General features: G+C 44.0%; 1 protein-coding gene across 6 annotated transcripts in view; it reads left to right on the forward strand.

Annotated features, from left to right (window-relative positions):
• Nucleotides 1–21134, forward strand: part of ITPR2 (inositol 1,4,5-trisphosphate receptor type 2) — a 245710-nt gene that overhangs the window by 126645 nt on the left and 97931 nt on the right. For all 6 annotated transcript variants that reach the window (XM_032105470.1, XM_032105472.1, XM_032105471.1 and 3 more), the window contains 3 exons: nt 1617–1807; nt 3095–3237; nt 4771–4879. In XM_032105470.1, the coding sequence (XP_031961361.1) occupies nt 1617–1807; nt 3095–3237; nt 4771–4879 (443 nt within the window). The remainder of the gene's footprint in view (nt 1–1616; nt 1808–3094; nt 3238–4770; nt 4880–21134) is intronic.

Raw genomic sequence — 21134 nt, forward strand, 5'->3', positions numbered from 1 at the left:
CTGTGACTCACTGTGCTTGGCAGCACTGCAGCCTTCATTCATCAGAGCTGTGTGGTACCTCTGTCTGCACGTCCTCCCGTGGGGCTGGAGGCATGGGCTCTTTGGGGCAGAAGGGCATCTGCTGACTTCACAGGTTCAGGACCTAAAGCTGTATATGCTTCAGAGCTGAGAGGGAGAGATGCAATACTTTTGATGCCTTCCTCCACTGTGGAAAGTGTGTTAGTGTGCAAAGGTGGGGAAATGCCTCAGAGAAACGTTGTGCAGAACTGCAATTTGGGCTAATGGTTTCTTAAAACTCGTTTCAATAAGGAAAACCGAAAAATTACTTATTATTGGTCATTATTACAAATGGATTAGAACTGCTCCATTTTGTTTGTTTTTATTAAACATAAGCTGTGTCACAGAAATTAAGTGAAATGTCATGGACTACAGAGCCTAATCACTGGAACATGACCTGATCTTTCAGAGATACTGATGTATTGATGATAGAATCACAGAATGGTTTGGATTAAAAAGGACTTTAAAAACCATCCAGTTCCACTCCCTGCCAGGGGCAAGGACACCTTCCACTATCCCAGGTTGCTCCAAGCCCCATCCAGCCTGCCCTGGAGCACTTCCAGGGATGGGGCAAACTCTTGTTTACTGGTTGAATTTCAGACTACTCATGCTGAGCCAGAGAACAATGCCACTCTGATCTCCAGTGGAATGGAGAGGGTCAGCTAACACAGAGATTTTACTGGGGGAGAGGGCAGATACCCTCTAACATTGCCTTTCAAACTTCCCTTTCAAACAATAGTTCAGGATGCAATAGTAGTTTAATAGTGGATGCCCTGTAAAAATTCCTGCAAGTGTCTCCTAATTTTTTTTATTCTGATACTCTCTATTGTAATTTCCTGCCTCTTAAGTGTAAAAAAGAAAAAAAAAAAAAGCATTTTTAGCTATTGGTTAAATTTTTTTAACTATCTGTTAGACTATCAGATGTTTATTAACTACTGGATATATTGCAGTGGCATCCAGGAACCATCCAGGAATCCAGGGTTTAGCAACCCTAGCAGTATAGGAAACCCAGAGAGAAGAGGAGACAGTCTTTTTCAAATTTAATTTGTATGCACTTGGTTGCTCAAGGTCTTCTCAAGAGAAATACACAGTAAAGCAACAGAGAGTACTTGGGATAAATTGGATAAATGTGCACATATCTACTAGAAAGAAAACTTTCAGAATTTGCTTCTGAATAGAGTAAAACTAACTGTTGAAATAATAACACATACTCCTTTTGTTACTCTTCTTAACATCTCTGGATTTTTCTTCATGTTAGTAGAAAAATTGTTGTTTTAAAAAATAAATGTGTCTATGAAAATATATACTGGAAATGATCTTCATCTCATTTATAGTAGTACAGCTTGCTTTCTTTAACCAGATTAGGCTGATTTCTATCACTTAAATATCCTTATTTTTAAGTGTTCTTATTCTTAGGATCCTTATTTTTAAAACTTGTTGAAGTGCTATCACCCTGCCCCTTAACTTCAACAGGATCAGGCTTTTGCATGCCATGATCTCTGTAAGATTTTCAAATTTTTGCCACTGTAAATGTCTTGGGTTTTTTCCTCCTATTAAAGCAAAGAACCGTGGGATTGCGATTCCAGTGGATTTGGACAGCCAGGTGAACACCTTGTTCATGAAGAGTCACTCCAACATGGTGCAGAGGGCAGCCATGGGGTGGAGGATGTCAGCCCGCAGCGGACCTCGCTTCAAAGAAGCTCTTGGCGGGCCTGCCTGGGATTACAGAAATATCATAGAGAAACTACAGGTACAGAAATAGCAAATGGCTTGGGCAGCAGTGGGAGTGCAGTTATCTCACATGTGCCAGATGTGGAAAACCCCAGAGACAGGCCCAGTGCATTTTTGTGCTGGATTAGAGGGGCCACTGCACTTCTGCGTGGGGGAGGCCGAAGGCTCAGCTCTTCTCTGGTGTCTGGCCGAAGCAGGGCCTTTTGATCCAGGATCGGCATTTGGCTCCTAGAGGAATAGGAGGTATCACAGAATGAGCTGAGCTGGGAGAGTCCCATGAGGATCATCGAGTCCAGCTCCTGGCCCTGCTTAGGGCACCCAACAGTCCCACCCTGTGAATCCTCAAGACCACTGTCCAAACACTCCTGGAGCTCTGGCAGCCTTGGGGCTGTGACCATTCCTGAGGGAGCCTGTTCAGTGCCCCACCACCCTCTGGGGGAAGGACCTTTTCCTGATATCCAGCCTAACCTTCCCCTGACACAGCTCCAGCCGTTCCCTCAGGTCCTGTCCCTGGTCACACAGAGCAGAGATCAGGGCCTGCCCCTCCCCTTCCCCAGGTGAGGAAGCTGCAGAACTGCTGTGAGCTCTGACCTCAGTCTCCTCCTCTCCAGCTGAACAGATCCAGTGCCCTCAGCTGCTCCTCGTATGGCTTCACCTCCAGGCCCTTCACCATCTTCATGTCCTTTCTTTGGACACTTAACATTGTGGTGCCCAAAACTGCACACAATACTCAAGTTGTGTTGTCCTCAAAGTGCTCCACACAGCACCATCTCCTTTCTGCCTTTTTATGCCCACATGTCCTGTTCTGGCTGCAGAGGAGACACTGGAGGTTTTAGGAGCCACTGTGTCATGCTTGTGTCACTGGAGATTGCCATGAGATGGAGATTACCTTGTGCATGAAGAGCCTAAACAGGATCAGGGACCCGAGAAAACAGCAGGACCCAGACAAACAGAGGGGCCCTAAACTCTAAGGACACACCACCTGAGGCGACACATTAACTGTGTGTGATGAGCATTGTTTTTGCAGCACACCATATCACCCTGACTGTTGCTGCAGGTTTTGTGAGCAGTACTGCAGAGGAGAAATCTGAAAGAGAGTAACAATGGGCACCTTCTCCCCCTTGCCCTGCAGGAGGAGTGGCGTGAAGAAAGGCTTGAGGTGGCTTTACAAGCACCTGGGTTGCCCAGGGCTCTTGCAGCTGGGCATCACACTGGGTTAAGCAGTGCATCACACCGAACTGTGCGACTCCACAGCGATGTTGTTGTAGTTCCTTTGCATTTATGGATGTTCTCCTGTCTTCCCCAGGACGTGGTGTCCTCCTTGGAGCAGCAGTTCACCCCCATGATGCAAGCTGAATTCTCGGTGCTGGTTGATGTGCTGCACAGCCCAGAGCTCCTGTTTCCTGAGGGCAGCGATGCCAGAATAAGATGCGGTGCTTTCATGTCCAAGTAAGTGCAGAGGGGCCTATTTGCTTCTTTGGGAAAGAAGGTTTTAACATTTTCAGCAGCACTTCTGGCTTTCAGCAGAGACTTAAGAATGCAGGTGTCCAAGTTCACTGTTGAAAGCTTAAAGCGAGGTCTTTTGCTCCATATTTTATATTTCTCAGCAGTTTTGTTGTCTGGAGAGCACAGAGAGAGAGATTGCTTGCCTTACCTGCTAGAAATGGGATGTTAGTGGTTTGTTAAAATTGTGGTAGGCTCAACCTACTTCTGTTTTCTTAATGGGCTACTTTTGCTATTACATTTCTCCAAATCTACAGCAGAAACCTAGATTTTCCATTTTAGAATTTTCAAGAATTCATAATGAAGCAGCGGGCTGCTCAAGGCTTGTAGGTTTTTTGTTGGATTTTTTTGGTACAGCAAATACATATTTTTATTTTAAACTGCCAACAGCTCTTTGAAAATACATTTTACCAGGACCCCTATCTGATCTTGAATTATTAGTTGTTTTATTTGCAGTCTGTGCATTGGAATAGAGTCTTGCAAATTTTTTATTAGTCCTCAAGTGAGATGCCCTCCCTGCCCTTGAGAAACTATAATTTAAACAGAGATAACTTGGGGGAAATGAATGCATTTGGCAGCTCTCCTGATTCCTTGGCTATTTGCATATTCTGCAGAGGTAGCAATATAACAATATACTTTATATGCTTGGAAAAATTAAAAAGAAAAATTAAATTTTGAGGTTGTCCCACTCCATGTCCGCTGTCCAAACTCTTGTTCGAAGCCAGCATCAAAATGCAAAAAAACCAAACGTGTCCAAGGGCTTCAGATTTCCTCTTTTCCTCTTTTCACAAACATTTCTACAGCAATGTGTGAACCGGTGCAAGGACCTGTGCACAGATCTGTTCTGCACAAAGACAGAAAGGCTGCTTCTGGTATCAGCTTCAGCTGACTGAAATCCAAACTGCTGTCACAGTCATAGCTGGAGACAGAAATGTACCTTGTTTTCTGGCTTGTCAAGTGGTTGTGTGAATAAACAACGATTATGTTTCATCCAAATGTCCGTATTTCTGAATGCTTCCATGTAAGGTTTTTTGGAAATCCTTTCGGCTGAATACCATTTGCTAATCATATCATAAATATACTATAACCATCGTAGAAGTTGGAAGGTGTAAAGGTTGTAGCTTTTAAAGTTTGCAAGATGCATGGTGAACACTGGTTACCTTTAAATAATGGTTCAAATAAGTTACCTTTAAATAAAGAAATGATGAAATAGCAAGCCTGAATCTTAATCTGGAAGCCCTTATAAAAAGTAGATGTAGAATTCTGCCTTCTGTATGGGCAGTAAGATATGCAAATTGACACAAAAATCTCCCAACACCTTGAAAATCCCATTTCCTTTTTAATTGTGATTTCTCTTGACCACTTTTATTTCCTTTCCTTGAGGGAAAATATAGCGATGGCCAATTTTCACATAAAGAAACTGTAGTATGGCTTAGCAAGAATGTGCAATGCTCTTGAAGTTTTAATATTTACTCTCAGGTTGATTAATCACACAAAGAAGCTAATGGAGAAAGAAGAAAAGCTCTGCATTAAAATCCTTCAGACGTTACGAGAAATGCTTGACAAGAAGACCAACTTTGCAGAAGAGGTACTGCTGCTACCACTTTAATATTAAATATAGAACCAACAGCACGGCATTAAAATGTTGGCTGTGGGACAGTAACAGAATCTGACATGGTTTCAGTTTTGTGCATGTTTTAGAGATAACTTGGTGTCTTAGGAACAGTGTGGTAAGGTAGGAAGTCGGTTTGGAACAAAACAAACTCTCTGCCTTACATAGTTTTGTGTGAGGGACCTGATAAGAGCCAAGGCAAGCGAGATGAAATGAACTTGAAGTAGCAAGTATTACTATGTATAGTTATCATATATTGGATATTCTCTATTTCTGGAGATTAGTCTTCATTTGTCACAGCCAACTTTACCGTAAAATCAATGGAAATATAGGGATTTTTAATTGCAATTGTACAGTTTTTCCGTGCTGCCTGTGGTGCCAGACTTTTGTACTCCACATGCTTTTTAATGCTCCCAAATGTGTGAAAGGAAATCTGCAATGTTTAAGCAGAGCTGCCAGTTTTGGGAAGAAGTGACATAGTCTGTACTCTGTAAGTGTCTAATTATTTCTTGCATTCTTCTCTCCCCTCATTGCCCACTTTTCTCTTGCAAAACAAAGTCTCTCAAATGCCTCTTTCATTTTGCCTGCTCCTTTGGCTATCAGTAGGCAGATTCAGATTTAGATGTCAGCTGTCCCTGTTCTTTCTGAGCCTGATCTCAGTGCCTTTTGTGTAATTTCCTCTTACCCGTATTTCTGGGTATTCCCCAAATCCTTTCAGCATTATTCACCCTTAAATATGAATCATAGAGCTATCATCTAATCTCTCAGTACTGACATCAGCCCTGCCCTGTGCAAAAATAACCAGTGTAAGCAGAGAAAACCAAACCCATCTTTACCTCCTGCTTGAAGAAAACTGTGGTTAGGCCTGGGCAGACAAATTCTTTTTTAATGTCATAAAAAGAATTTCACAGGGGAAGCAGATATTACTATTCTTTATTATTATTCATACTTATTCTAATAGCATTCTGGGTGCGTAACACCACTGCATCACATGGAAAAAATAATTTGCTTTTATAACTGACCTTTGCCAAACCTCTCCAAGAGAATTACATGACCCACCATAAGTTAACCTCATGTCAGGACTACAGCGGAGGAAAAAAGGCAACACTTTTAAAGTAGGACTTGAAACAAGCAAGAAGATTTGCTTGTTTTAGTTGCTCCTTGTACCCTGTTGTAGATGCTGATAAAGGGAGATAGAGTTAAGGGAAGGAGCTGGCATCACAGGGAATGTGTTCCATCAGTGTGTAGGGGCTCTGCTTTCCAGGAGTGGGTAAAGGAGGTGTATTTCCAAATCCCTCATGTGACCTCCACCACCTTGGGGGTGCATGGTGGGTGGAGAAGCACTTTATAAACAGAATTTCTCCCCCGTGCTTCCTCTGGAGTCCCAATGGTTTTACACTGAGGAATGTGATGAATCAGTGCAAACAAATACGTGAATAAATAAGCTTGGATATGCTTTGCAAGTGCTTCTCTGGCTTGCTACTCTTATGAGTCACTGTTCAATGCCATGGACTTTAGAACAGTAAAAATAGCACAATGAGCAGCCTCATGTGCGTGTTTCCCATCTTTTTTTGAGCTGTGATCTCACTGCCTGCAAAGTTATTCAACTATGGTATGCAGATGCTAAAAAAAAAAAAATAGTAGTAAATACATAATGGTCATAACCAGAACAAAGCTACAGAGGGATGTGGGACATTTTGACAGGAAGCCTGAGTTTGCTAATCGCCCATCACAATGTATTTTCTCTGATAAACCTGACAGAAATGGTAAACCTCCAGTTTCTGCAGACTTTTCCACAGTGAGAAAGAAGGATGAAATAATGAAATAAAATTTCCTCCTCTCTCTTTGCTTTAATTCCCACCAACGAGCACCTTCTACTGTCTTTGTCTTTCATGTGACCACTGGAAGGTAGCCTGTGTCATTTGCTGAAGGAACAGGAAGCAAAATAGTTGTAGGGGCTTATTTCACTGATTTTATTCCTATTTCTGCATCTACTATGTCAACTCTATTGTTGCACCTCCCCTTGGTGGTGAGTTTCTGGTCTCTGGTGCTCTCCTGACTCCATCCTTGGATTTCCTTGCAGTCAGCCTCTGAGGCAGCACTTGCTTGTGCTTTGTCTTGCTTAGCACCACAGCATCTAATCATGCTGGGAATCAAAGTTGATTTTCAGAAGTTTGATTTAAGGTATATAAACGACACATAAAACCTCCTGGCCATTGATTGGCTTTCATAAGTAATTGTGGCTGATTATTGCAATCTCCTGGGAGTTCTGCATTAAGTCCTAGCCCTGTTTGTATTGATTAGGTCACTAACTGGAGTGTAACCTGATCTACAGCCCCTCTCTTCCAGAACAACGTTAAAACACTTGGGGGAAGCAGTGTGTGGAGGGCGCTCACATTGCCTCTGTTCAGATAGCTACTGTAGTATCTAAGTGTATTTATCTAAAAGCCTGCTTCAGACTGGCTATTTGGGAAGAAAAGCAGGAGGGACAGAAAGGACTGTGCTTGGACTAGATCTGCCCCATCGTTATTTGGGTTTATAATCGCCGGCCATTTTCATACCCATTTTACAAAACCAGAAGGATCTTGGCCTGGGATTTTTGAAATTTTTTAGGCATATCTTTTTATGTTTCACCATAGTGCTTGATATCAGTTTAATTTCTGTGTGAATGTTGCCTCTAGACCTATTGACACACCTCAGTTTGTATGAGTAACATTTCCAAAAGCACCTGAGACATGTAGTCTGATGTGTGCTCACTTTGCAAATGATTGGAGCAGTTTAAAATCTTAGCATTGCCTTGCTGCCCTGCTTAAAGTGTCTGTCCATACAACAGAGCTGGTGGGCCAGGAACAGTGATCCAGCAGCTTCAAAGAGGGTTCAGAAGCTTAAATTAAAGCCTTCTCAGTGAATTGGATGAAGTTGTTGAACTCTTGACCTAATTGTGCTCACGTGCTGACTTCTGGCCTCGCTGCAGCTGCTGGCATGGCAATGCCTTAGGTATGGACAACCTTCTGATTTCCCAACTGTACACAAATCAGGTCAGCACCTCTGGAGGAAAAATATGCTCTCTGATATCATGTATATATTACATCTGATCAGATGTGCTAATGGATGATAGGGCATTACAGAATGTGGCAGAATCCAGACCTGTGTGCCCCTCCCTATGGCAGCTCCTTCAAGAAACACTACTGTAAATGAATGGAGCCCTTCAGGAAGGGGTGCCTGTGCTGCAGAACACACACTTTATTTTTTTTTCTCACTGTTTTAGGTGTTGAACTACAGTATAAATAATTGAAAACTGCATTTTTAAGCGTCAGTAGAACAAAGACTCTGTAAGCTGCTTAATTGTCAGAAATAAGTAGCTGCACTTTTTGCCTTTTTTGGAAAAACTCATGAAAAATGTTCGTTTTCTCTCAGACATTTGCACTAGTGCATGATTTAAAATCATAGAAGTAGCTTTGTGGCCTTTTGTTTTGCAGGGTTAATGTTTCTGCATTCCACTTTAGATATGAAATGTAAGCTGTCCTCTCCCCTCTGTCTGTAGCAACACCACCAAATATACATGTGAAAAAACCAGTACAGCTTTGGTGGAAATACAAATGTATTTTATTCCTGTAAGGTGTGGTCCCAGATATGGCCACTGCTGGCTGTTGGTCATTTTGTGCCAGAAGAACTGAATCTTTTCATGTGGAGTCCAGTGAGTTTGTCACAAGCAATAGTGCCAGTTTATTACTGTATTTATCTACCAGTCAAGTGTATTTATCTACCAGTCAAGCTGAAGCCAGTGGGAGCTGCAAGTCTTTTTCTGCTGAGGTAAATGGCCTCAATGGGTTTTAGAAGCCAGGAGATTTTGTTGGGAGCCACTACACTGTCCCAGCATTGCAGCTCATTGAATCACAGACATTCTCAAGCTGCATTCTATTCTATAGCCTCATCTTTTCAAGATGATTTGACTTATTTGCATGTGCAAATTAGGCAGCATTCAGATAAATTGCATTTGTAGGTTAAAAAAAAAAAGAGGAAGAAAAAGAGAATAATTCTGTAAACGTGTTGTTTGCTGAATGTATCATACCTCAAAAGAATGCATATTTTAAATGGGAGAGTGGGATCCAAATTCCTTTATTTACTTGCATTTTGGGTTAGTGGCACTGCAGGCATTTTGAAGAATTACATTTAATTTTACCCTGTTTCTGCTGTCAGTTTTATTTGTGCTGATGTATAAAAATACCTGTGTGCTGGCCTGTTTTTCCCTGTTGTCAATAGGCCATTTTCCTCACTAAGCTCAGTGTGGCTGTGAGGTAGGTAGGGGGTCAGAAACACCATAGAGAACCTGTACACTCAGTGCTGTTTATACTGAATTTTTCAAAAGAACACTTACATATTTTGTCTAGTAAAGGATGCTTTTGCAGGATCCTGCATTAAAAACTCTCTCCTTAGGAAGCCAGTTCACTGGAGGTGCAGGGAGGAAGAATGTTTGGTTACCTCTAGCAGTACCAGCCTGGTTGTGACCAGCACTTCTGGTATGGTCAAAAAGCTGCTGTTGTGGCTTTGGAACGGGAGTTAAATGCTGAGTGAAAGCTCAAATACAAGTGGGACAGACCCCTCGGTCTTGGAGATGCTTTGTGTGAAGGTGGTGATGAGCTGCAGAACTGAAGCCTCCAACAATTCATTGCAGCAAAGGATTGAAGCTTTGCTATTGCCCTGAATCCTCTGAGCCAGTAATTGCAGTGGCAGGAGCACCAGAGCTTTCAGATGTGCAAGACTGAACACTGGATATGGTCAGAACCTTAAAGCGTGGTAATTTCTCATTAGACCCACGCACTGACATTTTACAAAGAGAGAAAACCTACAGAAAAACAAATGAGCACAGTTTCACTTTCCCCCCTCTAGGCTTCAAGCTGAGATAATTAAGCAGAGGGATACCAGGAGGCATGTGATGCTGGTGTTTGTTCTAGCCAGGTGTTGTCAGCCACAGCGCTCAGAGCCTCGGGCCATCAGCCACTGTTGTGTTGTCACTGCTGCACATTTCTGGGGCTGTGACAGGCAGCATGATCCAGAATATTCTGAATTAGCATCTCTCATCTTCGGGGTACCCCTTATCCCTCCTGTGATGTGCATTGTTCTGGACTGAAGGACAATGCTGCAGGACAGCCCCCAGATATTCTGCTGGATTTTCAATCACGCGTATTTGTTGCTGGTGCAAAAACCTGTGAGAACTTGGTGTATGGAAAGCGTGACTTATTTTTAAGGGGAGATTTTTTTTTTCTGTAAGTAACAGGCCCTAGAGATTTGCTCCAGCTTTGGGCTGTCACCTGCTTGTGTCACCTTCAGGAGCCTGTTCAGAGCCACTGTGCTTGGGCCAGTTGGGAGGCGCTTACAGGGGTCTGTGCCATGGGTAGTTTCAGGTGGAGTGCATTGCTCTTGTTGAGCTGGACAAGAACTTTAAATTCAAAGTTGTGTGTCAAGGACAGGTAATTTGGGAGACAACCCTCCTGACCCCCTACAGAATGCAGGTCCTGATCTAGTGAAGGGCAGGAGCAGTTTAATCTGCTGCAGGGGCAGTGAACCCAGGCCTAACTACATTGCAGTCATGATTTTGCCCTCTCTTTAACATGTGTAATTGTTGACTCATCATGATGCAAATAAAGTATCTCCAGAGACCTAAAGGTACTTCTATCTCAGGTGATAATTCAGTGAGCAATGGTATTCACTACTTGTACTTACTCTTTCCCCTGGTTATTTTTCCTTTGTTTGTTTGTTCTTCAAGTCACAAACAAATCTAATTGCAGGATGCCCAGCCTGTAAAAGCACATGGTTGTAAATACATTTAATCCAAAAAGTTGTAGTCTCTCAGCAGCTCATATTTATCAAATTTTAATAATATGGTATGTTGTTATCCAGTTTTCTTTCAGAAATATTAAGCCCCAAATCCTGATTGATAAATTATTTTGGAACTTGTATCATCTGCCCTTCTCACGCACATAATCTCTTCTCTAAAGGAGCATCTGATGTAAAATATTTTTTGTAGCTACTGATTTAGACAGCATCAACCAAACCAATAAAACCGGAGTAGCTTGTTCTGTGCTCTGAACTTCAAATGACTGATTTCTGCTCTGGAATTCCTCCTTTACACAGTGTATGGGACATAGGGGGCTTGCCCTTCTAATTTCACATTAATTCCTTCCTATGGATGTGATCTTATGAAGAGCAAACCAGCAAGAAAATCATAACTGCCTGCAAACTGTTTGACATCCTTCTCTATTGATATTGCTATTTGTTAAAAACAAATAAAAAAGAGTGCAAGAGAAGAGAGTTCTTTAATAAATGAAACTGTTAGAGCTCTGAGGATGATTCATCTCACCTTACTCAGGTACAATATTCATGGAACTGATCAGGATCCTTTTTGTGAACAGCAGCACGTGGATTTTATTTTTGTTGTTTCAAATATAGGTGAGATGAATTTCACTAAAGACTTCAGTACACCTAGAAGTTAAACTCCATGCTCACTATAGCTCTTTGAATCAAATTCTACATCATGAAGGCATCAGGATCAAAGTTTTCTTCCTGACTGGTTTTATCTCTTTATTTTAAATTATGAATAAAGCAGATTTTTAGGAATTTAGTGGAAGGTTCTAGCAGATCCTAGATTGGCAAGGGACTAGGTAAATGACCAAAGATATGTTTTAAGTTAATATGTAAAATGAGCCAACACTTTTATCAAATAGTTCATGTCTCCAGGTGTGTGGAGTTTTGTGTGAGGATAGATTCATATGCATAAATAAAAATATAAACATTTATTTTAGGTTATTTACTCCTATTCCTTCTCTTTTTCTTTTACCTCCACGGTGGAGTTATATTAGAAGATAAATATTATAATGTTCATTCGGTGTCTTAGCATATTGTTTTGTTTTTAATGGAGTAGATGTTCTTGCTTAGACTATAAAGCAACTGATACGTGTAAATCCTGTCAGAGTTCCTTATCAGGAGGAAAACCAGAATTCCCATGGCCACCCTAATTTTAGTGATTGGTGGTTGTTCAAAGTGCCCAGTTGACATTCCAAGGGGCCTTTGCCTGTGCTTATTTGCAGAGCAGGAGCAATTCACATGGGTACAACTGGGGTTTCCATACCCTGGGCGTAGCTACACTGAGGTGGGAAGGGAGTCCAGAGGAACACGTGAGAGAAACAAACTGCAGGCACCCTGAAGTTTGGGATGGTTGCAAGATTTTTTGGGAGTCTGGAGAATAAAACTGCCTAAACTGTTTTCTTGACTATGAATTTGGAGGATGTTTCTCCCCACACACTTCCCACTCCCTTTTCAGAATTAATTCCTATACGAAAAGGCCACATTTATGAGCAGTTTCAGTACCACTGCCAGGTAATGATTCTAATTCTTACCGGGGAGCACAGAGAGTGCTGCAGTATCGCAGAGACCACAGTGTGGCAACTGTGGACTTTTCAGAAACGTCTCCTGTCTGTGGGAGCAGGTCAGCTGCTGCTGCTGCTGCTGCTGCTGCACAGCTCAATTCCCACAGCAGTCAAATGTCTGCAGTAGTCGTGGAGGGGGCAAGAGAAAATGTCTCCTTTGGTTTTGAATTTCCTTGGAAGGGGAAAAGGGTTCTTTTGTTTTCTGGGTGGGTTTTTTTTTTGTTGTTGTTGTTGTTGTTGTTGACTGTCACAAATTTGCCGCTGCTTTATTTAATATGTTTGAGCAACAACCCTGTTTGTACTTTGCAGTTGCACCAGAGATAGCAGTGAGCAGAATTCAATGCCTTGTATTAAGGATGGCCAATGAATATTTATGATAGACCTAGGGAGCCAGTAATAAAAATGAAATCAGCATGATGCCACTAGATCCAAATCTTTGATCTCTGTTTTAAGAGAAAATACAATAAAGCAGGGGATAATGGACTCATTATAATGGAATGGTTAGTTATGGTTACTTAGGGCAGCGTGAATAGGTGGCATTACATAAACTGCTCTAGTCCAGGATTTATGATCCAGAAATGTGTTTCAGGCACTGAGTTTCTACAGAAAACGTCAGTTTATGATATTGTTTGGGTTTAGTCAGTCCAAGCACAAAGAATTAAAGATACCTCCCTTTCATATACCAGGATTGGGCATGCTCTTGCCTTACCAGGGAAAGCAAAAGCACTAAGAACCAACAAGGCCCTTCTACTCGATCTCTTTCTGTGCTTCTGCTCCTCATCCATCACCCTGTGAGCAGGTAGAGGGAGGGCTGGGCATTGCAGATGGGTGGAAATCAGATTCCATTCCCTGCCCACGCTGTCTTGCCAGACACCAGATGTGAGGGGACACTTGGGGTTGTCAGGAGAGAGGGGACAGCTGCCGGTTTGGCATCACCAGGAGCACGCAAGGGTGGTGGCTGGAGATGTGTGCCACAGCTGGATGCACCCACGTCCACCAGGAGCAGGGAGAATCTCCTGCAGCGTGCTGAGACAGCGCCCGGGAAGCCTAATGAAGGAGCTGGTATTTGACAGGGATGGGGAGCAGGAGTAAGTGAGCTATTTTTCTTTTTAATGGTCGCAATTACTTGCTTAACACCCCTGCCACACTAAGCAAGACGCAGAGGAGGGTTGATTCCAGGCCATAGATGAAAGCTGATCCCGAGGTCTCTGTCTAGCCAGGCAGGAGGAGGAAATGGAAACTCACTGTTTTCTGATTTGTTTCAAACTGATGTAATTTCTAAGGGACTTCATCACTAATGACATCTGGCAAGGGATTAGTCTGTAATGTGGCCCATCTCTTCCTTCTCCTCCTTTTCAAGAAAAAGAAAATATATGCTATATTGAACTTCAGAAAACAGCTATTAAGCAACCACAGCAACTGCTTCTGATAGGATTTTTTTTTTTTTTTTTGTCTGATGAGGATTTTACCCAACATGTTTGGCCTTGGAGGAGTGCCTGGATGGTATTGCCAGCTGGAATTGTCAGAGCTGCTTTGTCTTCTGTCCCAGGAAAACAGAAGCCTGGCAGGCTCACTCTCGCTCTTATTTCATATCCCTGCTTAGTCAGAGTTGCCAGCCCCAAGCACTGAAAACCCTGAGTCAGGCCACAAACAAATCACGAGATTTGGCTTGAAAATCATGAGATTTTTTAATTACAAGTAGTTTATTTGGGATTTCTCTGAATCTTTAGAGTGTCTGTTCTTCCAATTTTATTGTACAAATCCCAGAGTTCGAAGTATGCTTTGTTGAATTATGCATGTGTTTATTTACTGAAATAAAAGCCAGGTTCATTTATGGTTACCTGACCTCTGGAGTTCATGGGGAAAAGCCCAGAATACCTAAATGATGTGTGATGACCAGGCTTCTCAGTGAGGGGCCTGCTCTGGAGCTGGTGATTGCCCTGAGGATTATGAGCTTCATTTTCTCAGTGTCACTTTGACCCGCAGGCTTTTTGCAGAGAGTCTGGAAGTGTTCCTTGCAATGAACACTTTGTGCAGGTTGTGCCCTGTTTGCCTCCCAGCAGCTGTTCCTGGGCAGCACGTGAGGCCCCATTAAACCCTTTGCTCCCCACTCGGAGTTCACACGTGGGGATCCTTTCTGCTGCCAGGGGTGCCAGCAAGAAGCACTGCTGGCCCTCACTTGGGGGATGGGAAACATGCTCAGCAGGCTGGGTCTGGTGTCGGTAACCCCAGGTACAGAGCTGTCACTGGGGGCTGGGGACAGGGCCTTGTCACTCCGAAAATGGCTTTTGGCAGACTTGTCCAAAACGTTTTGTCTCCAGTTACTGAGCAGTTACACTAGCAAAGTCTCCTTATACTCCTTTTTCCTGCAAGCTTTTTACCCTTACCCCCCTCTTTTTTTTTTTACTACTTTTCTCCTCTTTCTTGTAAAAAACTTGATTTTTTGGCTCCTTAGCTGTCTACAGTAGCATTTGTGTCCCACTAGCCCTCCACCCAGTCTGCCTGTCTCTGCTGCAGAAGAAATTTAGATAACCTTGACTCTCAGGTCTTTCAGTTTTAAGACTCCTTACTGCTTCCAGGGGAACAACAAGCTTCCCTTGAACCAGGTGTTTTCTCAGCTGTGACCAGTTAGAGGTTCCCAGCTCTAAGGCTCCTCCCAGGCCGCTCTACTGGGTGCAGTTTAGCACTTTAGGAAACCAAACTCTTCTAAATATACAAATATTTGACTGCGGCTCTAAAAATGAAAATCTTTGCATTTAAACAAATGCTGGAAGCCCTGCACATCTTGGGAAGTTCTTCTTTTACAGCTTTTTCAAGGGGGCTAAAAATGTTCCTGGAGAATACACTGTGCAGCCTGAGTATTCTTAATTTTGTGAGGAGACCCACATTAACTAGGTTGCTTTTGTGAGGATGTAACAGTGGTAATTCACTGCTAGGAATAAAGTGTGTGCTGGCCAGTAAATTCACCCTGGATGGCAGAGAGGATTGTTCTGGTTATACGTCACAGTCTTTATTAAATTTGTCCTGGTTGTTGCTGGCACTTTGTGTAGTCATGATAATTCCCACAATAAAACTGACCATAAGGACTTAGAAGGGGCCGCTTGAAAAATGGAAGTTGAACCATTTCTTCTGTTCCTTCATATTTAAGCATTCTTGCAGCAAAAACCATCATGCCTGGGAAAACCTCGGATTTTATTGTTTGACTTCGGATTTTTCTTCTGTGTGTGGAAATGTTTTCATGAAGAACAAAACCCAAACAGCCCAAAACATCAGCCAGAACAGCAAGTTTAGGAGATTACTTGGGGTTGGGGTGTGCTTAGACAGAAATGAGTAATTTGTATTGCAGAAATCTGGGCAAAGTGGTACTTATTTGTGCCTGTGTAGGGCACCAGGTGAGAGCAGTGCTGGCTGTGTGTGGGCACAGGGCTGGGAGGTGGCAGCTGAACTGGCTCCTTCTGGAGTCCCACCTGATGCTCAGTGAGGCTGCTGAGAAGGGGTTGCTGTCCCCAGTGTGGTCTGCAGGGAGTCACTTGACTTAGATGAAGCTGTTTATATAAAGAGATTATTTCCATACCTGTGATACTGAAAGAGCTTGTTTTAACTCAGTAGCAAATTCTAGCACTCTAAATGCAGGTCTTTTACTTCCTTTTTTTTTTAAAAAAAAAAAAAAAAAAAAAGTAAAAAACCCCAGGAAGTCAACTATTTGATATATACTTTAATTCATCATGTATTTAACCTAATTTTTAAACTATAAACAATTTGAAGCTAAAAAACCAATTCCTTTGTCTCTTTAAACTATCTCTCCTATTTTTGCACATACTTTTCCCTTTTTCTCTATTTTTTTCCTGATTTTTAGCTGAAGAAAGAGTTTATTTGGGAGCAGGAAAGGAAATATTGCTGGAATAATGTTTTTTTTTGATCTGCCCCACAGTTTATGGCTTCTGTGTCTTAAGTTCAGTACTTTGATCACTATCTGTCTGTTTTGCTGCTAAGCCCTATGCAGTGTGATTTTACTATTGAGCCTGCCCCCTGCAAGAACCGTGAGGCAGTAAAATCAGAGTAAATTAAAATACTTTTCTCAAGCCTCTTCTGCACGATTCTCAACTCTTGATTTCGCAGCTGAAAAGTGGCTGCTTCCCTGGCGCTGCCGATGCCGTGCCCGTCCAGCTCCATCTTCCAGCAGGGGCCTCCAGAGCCACAGGAGGTGGCAAAGCAGCACCAGGCAGCTGCAGCCCTGCACAAAGGGGCTCTTTCACACGCGTTCCTGCTAGGAAAGCACATGTGCAGCTAAAACAAGTTCCACTGCCCCATCTGACTTGAGCAACAGCCACCCTGGGGAAGCTGTCTTTTTTTTTTTTTTTCTCCTTTTCCTGAGATTGGTCAACAGATATATTGCCCTAATGCTTGTTTCTGGCTCGGTGAGCGCTGTGTTTAGGCTCAGAACTTTGGTAATTCTAGATGTTTTTTTGTGGTGAGGAGGGTTGCTGAAGGACAAGGGAACGGAACTGACGTTCCCCCGACAGGCTACTCGAGCACAGCGTTGCCTCTTGCCCTGAGCTTGCTGCACAGCGAGGTACCACCACCGTGGGCACGTGGCAGTGCAGCACAGGGTACTTTTAAGTAGCACAAGCTCACTCCCATTTCGGGCTCCTCTCCAGAGGACCGAGTGACTCACCTTGAGAGAAGGTCTCTCTGAAAGTGGAAGCAGGACTTTGCGTATGACAGTGCAGAACCTCGCAGGTTGGCAGGGCGCCCGTTTTCTCCTCCCTAAATCAAGGAGTGTGCTCCTGGGCTTCGTGAATGAAAGATTTGTTGGGGGAAAAAATGGCATGAAGTCTTTTAAAAAATTAATTTATTAAGCTTGGCTTACTGTATAAATTCTTGTTCCGAAGTTGGCTTCTATTGGAAAAAACCATGCTTTTAGAAATTTGCTGAAATGTTGGCATACACGAAAAGAGTCGCTTCTTGAGTTGTACAGACTCCAGAGATTCTTCCTGCTGTGTTGGCCAACTCGATTTGCAATGCCTGTTCTCCTGAAGGAGGATTTCTGGGTCAAGGTGGCTCCAAAAATCTGCAACCCAAGGGGGTGATCCAACAAAAGACAAAGCAGAGGGGCTTGTACGGAGCACCCTCTCCTACAAACGCGCCTGTGGCGCACAAGCACTGCTGCCCAGCGTGGGTGGGGTTTGTGTTCCAGCTTCCAAGGCAGCCAGGTGGATATTGGTAGGAGACCTGGGGCGTGTGTTAACCCCACACTTCTCCCAGCACCTGGCTGTGATCGTGGCTGTCATACCTGTGGAAATGTTTATATCTGTCATACCTGTGGGGATGCAGACCTGCAGATAGTGACACTGGGAGGGACCCCCGTGCGTGTAGGGAATCTGGCTCTCGTCTTTGACACGGAGAGGAGCATGTTTTATCCCCAACAGCCAATATATATCCATTATCGAATACCATTTGCCTTGTTTGCAGAAAATCCCTCCAGATGACAATGGAGGCACTTCAAAACCCACCTGGACGCGTTCCTTTGTCACTAAGGCAGGGAGCTGGACTGGACGAGCTCCAGAGCTCCCTTCCAGCCCTAACAATCCTGGGATTGTGTGAGTGGTAAGTGCGGTGAGCACGCATGGGACAGGAGAGGCTGGTCCCCAGCCCTCCCCACGTGCCAGGAGGGCGATTTGGGTGAGAGCTGGGTGAGAGCTGGGTGGGAGCTGGGCCCGGCTGGGAGCAGCACGGAGCAGAGCGGTGCCCCAGCGGTGCCCGGCCCCGCGCAGCTGCGGTGCCCCGGGGCCGCTCCCGCAGGGCAGCGCGCTGTGCCGGGGGGATGCGGGCGAGTGCAAAGCACCGCCTTCCCCCTTTAAAATTGGCCCCCGTGCTGTAATCGCCTTTGCCCGGGCAGCGATTTAATGAGCTGTTTGGGCATGTGACCGCGGCGCATGTGAGCGGGGCCGCCGGGAGAGGCGCGGGCGCTGTTATGTAATGGGCGCAGTGTCTGGCTCCGTGCGGCGGCCCCGAGCCCGCGGGGAGCGCGGCCCCGCCGGCAGGAGCTGAGAAATGGCTCCCGAGGTTCCTGCGGGGCTGGATTTGCATGGAGCACGCATCCCCTGCGCCGCCCGGGGGAGCCGGGAATTGCGCCTTATGTAACGCGGCGGGAGCGGCACCGGGGGACAAACAGAGCCCCCGCTCCTTCCCTGCTGCCCCCGCCTCGCCGCAAGAGCACGGAACTGCGTTTTATTTATTAACTCGGCCCTCCCCCGCTTTGCCGCCGCCTCGAGAACGGGTTCTGCAGGCAGCAGAGGTGCCTCCCCGCGTTTGGGGATGCGGGATTTGGCACAGGATGCTGGAGTGCAGGCGCTGAGGTTTGGGAGTGCAGGTGGCCTGTGAGGAGTTTCCATGAATTATTTTGTGTGTGACTCCCCGGTGGCGTTGCACAGGGGTGCCTCTGTGAAGCTGCAGATGTTCTTGCCATCAACCTCTCACCTTTTACCCAGTTATCTGCAAAAAAGAAAGAAGGTCCTTTGGCTGTGAGGAGGAAAAAAAAAACCCACCAAATGTGGAGCATCTGGGGCACCTTTAAGTTTAAGCAACAATTTTTACTGATAACCAGCTGAGGAGCAAATTGACATAACTGAAAGAGCTGAAAGACAGAGAAGTGCTTTCCCCATCCCCACCCTGCAGCATTCACCATTTCTCCAAAGTACCATTTGAAATCCCATCCCTCCTCCTCTGATGGAAGCTAATGTTCATTGTCTTGCCCTTGCAAAGAATAATAGTGCTGCCCAGGAGCTGTGAAGAAACCAAACCCTCCAAAATTTTGAGCTGTATTAAATCTCCCCTACTTTCTAAGGGCCAGAATATACTGCTTACAGGCAGTCTGATTGCATGGCAGTCAAAACATTTTCCTCTTAAACATTTCCCCTGCCACCACTACAGTAAGAAAATAGCCCTTTATAAAGCTGTGCTTGCAACAAACTCCAATGCTGTTTGATAAGAGCAGGTGTACTGGTTGTGCATCTGGGGAATATTCAACAATATCACTTTATATGATACACATTCTATTATCCTGTATTTATTGTATTTCCAAGAGGAAGTTATTGTTAGAGTTGTTTTTGTATTAATAAGCATCACAAAGTGTTGGGGTATTTTTGGTGGTTAGGAGGTTTTTGTCTTCCCTTCTGTTGCTCTTCCTCTATTCATTCACTTCACCTCTCTATACGCAGCAGACCCATGTTTAAATATACATTGTTATGTATAGTTACATAACCCTGTCTTGCAAAGAGCTGAAAAATGATCCCTGGCTTTATCTTCTGACTATTTTTTAAAAGTAACAGGTTTTGTGTATAATCTAGCACAGTCAAAAGACAGAGGGAGGCATGCTGCTGCTACATAAGGATCGTTTTCCACAAATCAGAACAATAATAATAGAAATTATACCCCAACAAATATCATATGCTGTGCTTTTGCTAGCCAGTGAGTCTTAAAACCAGAGAGTATAAATGTGTTTGCTAATGAGTGGATACTGAGTTGATTTAATGAGTTGGTGATGCAGTTGGTGACTGCTCATTATCGTCAGGGAATTTAACTTGCTGCGGCAACTCAGGAAATAAATGAGTAGAGCTCAGACTGGACTGTGCTGTGAGCAAAATGAGAACTTTTCCTCACTGTAGCTTTAGGAGTCTTTGGTTTTTCCTGCTTCATATCAGCCATGCTGAGCTGTGTTTCAGGTCCTTTAGCCATCCATTGCTGATGCTTCCAAGGATAGGTATGGAAGTGGTGCCAGACCCTGCCTCTCATGAGCAGAGGGAGTGCCCAGACAGGTAAACAGATTCAGAGGTCTTGACAGCTGGAGATTAACAACAGGCCTCCTCTCAGAATAAAGGGCCATTCTTCTCCCAGGCTGTGGAGAGGGAATATTAGGACTCTGGTTATCATCTAACAGGCATTACAGAAGATAAAGGAGCTCCAAAGGTGTGGAAAGCTCTGACTACAGCCTGAGCAGGTCAGGTTGCTTATGAACAAAAGCATGCCAGGAGTCCTGCTTGACTCTGCCAGTGCTAAAAGTGTTTGACTGGTCAAATGGAAACACCTTATTCAGGTACCACTTATGGAAAGAAAACAGCAAAACTCTTCCCATTCTATAGCCTACATTTTGTAGGGCTTCATTCCTTAAATACCAATGTGCCCTCCAAGCTGTGGGTTGCTAGATACTGCAGAAGCACAGCACATAAAGAATGGCATTTGTTTTATTTTGGAGTTGTTAGAAAATTGGTGTCCCTGTAGGATATAAATAAAGTAGAAGAGGGTTTGTGTGTTTGTGCTTCAAGGCAAAAGTTCTTTATCCTTAAAATATACAGTTACAGAGAAAACTGATTATTTTTTCCCCTCCTTGGTTCAGAGTTTTAGAGTCTGGTTCTGATTGCTCGTGCTTTGCTGCTATTGCCTGATTTTTACACGGTGCTGGAACTCAGAGATGTATGCAGTAAAACTTTAAAACTGTGTTGAGTTTTGAAAATGTTCACCTGTTTGAAAAAAAAAAAAAGAAAAAGAAAGCCAGCCTACAGAGAGTTTTAAAAATAGCCCAAATCCTCCTGGAATTCAATTACAGATGCCTGCCAGCTGCTTCCCCTGCCCAGGACGTGCATTTCTAGTTTCTCTGTTCCTCTGGATGTTCCTTGCAGGGGAACAGCCCGTGTGACATGACTGATGAACAGAGAGATTGGAGAGAGAGGTGCTGGGGTATGGCCCCCTGCCATCCCTCCATCCCACCTGCTGCTTGGGCTGTCCTTTCATAGTCACGATTTGAG

Source organism: Corvus moneduloides, chromosome 4, assembly GCF_009650955.1.
Source record: "Corvus moneduloides isolate bCorMon1 chromosome 4, bCorMon1.pri, whole genome shotgun sequence".
Taxonomy (NCBI): Eukaryota; Metazoa; Chordata; class Aves; order Passeriformes; family Corvidae; genus Corvus; species Corvus moneduloides.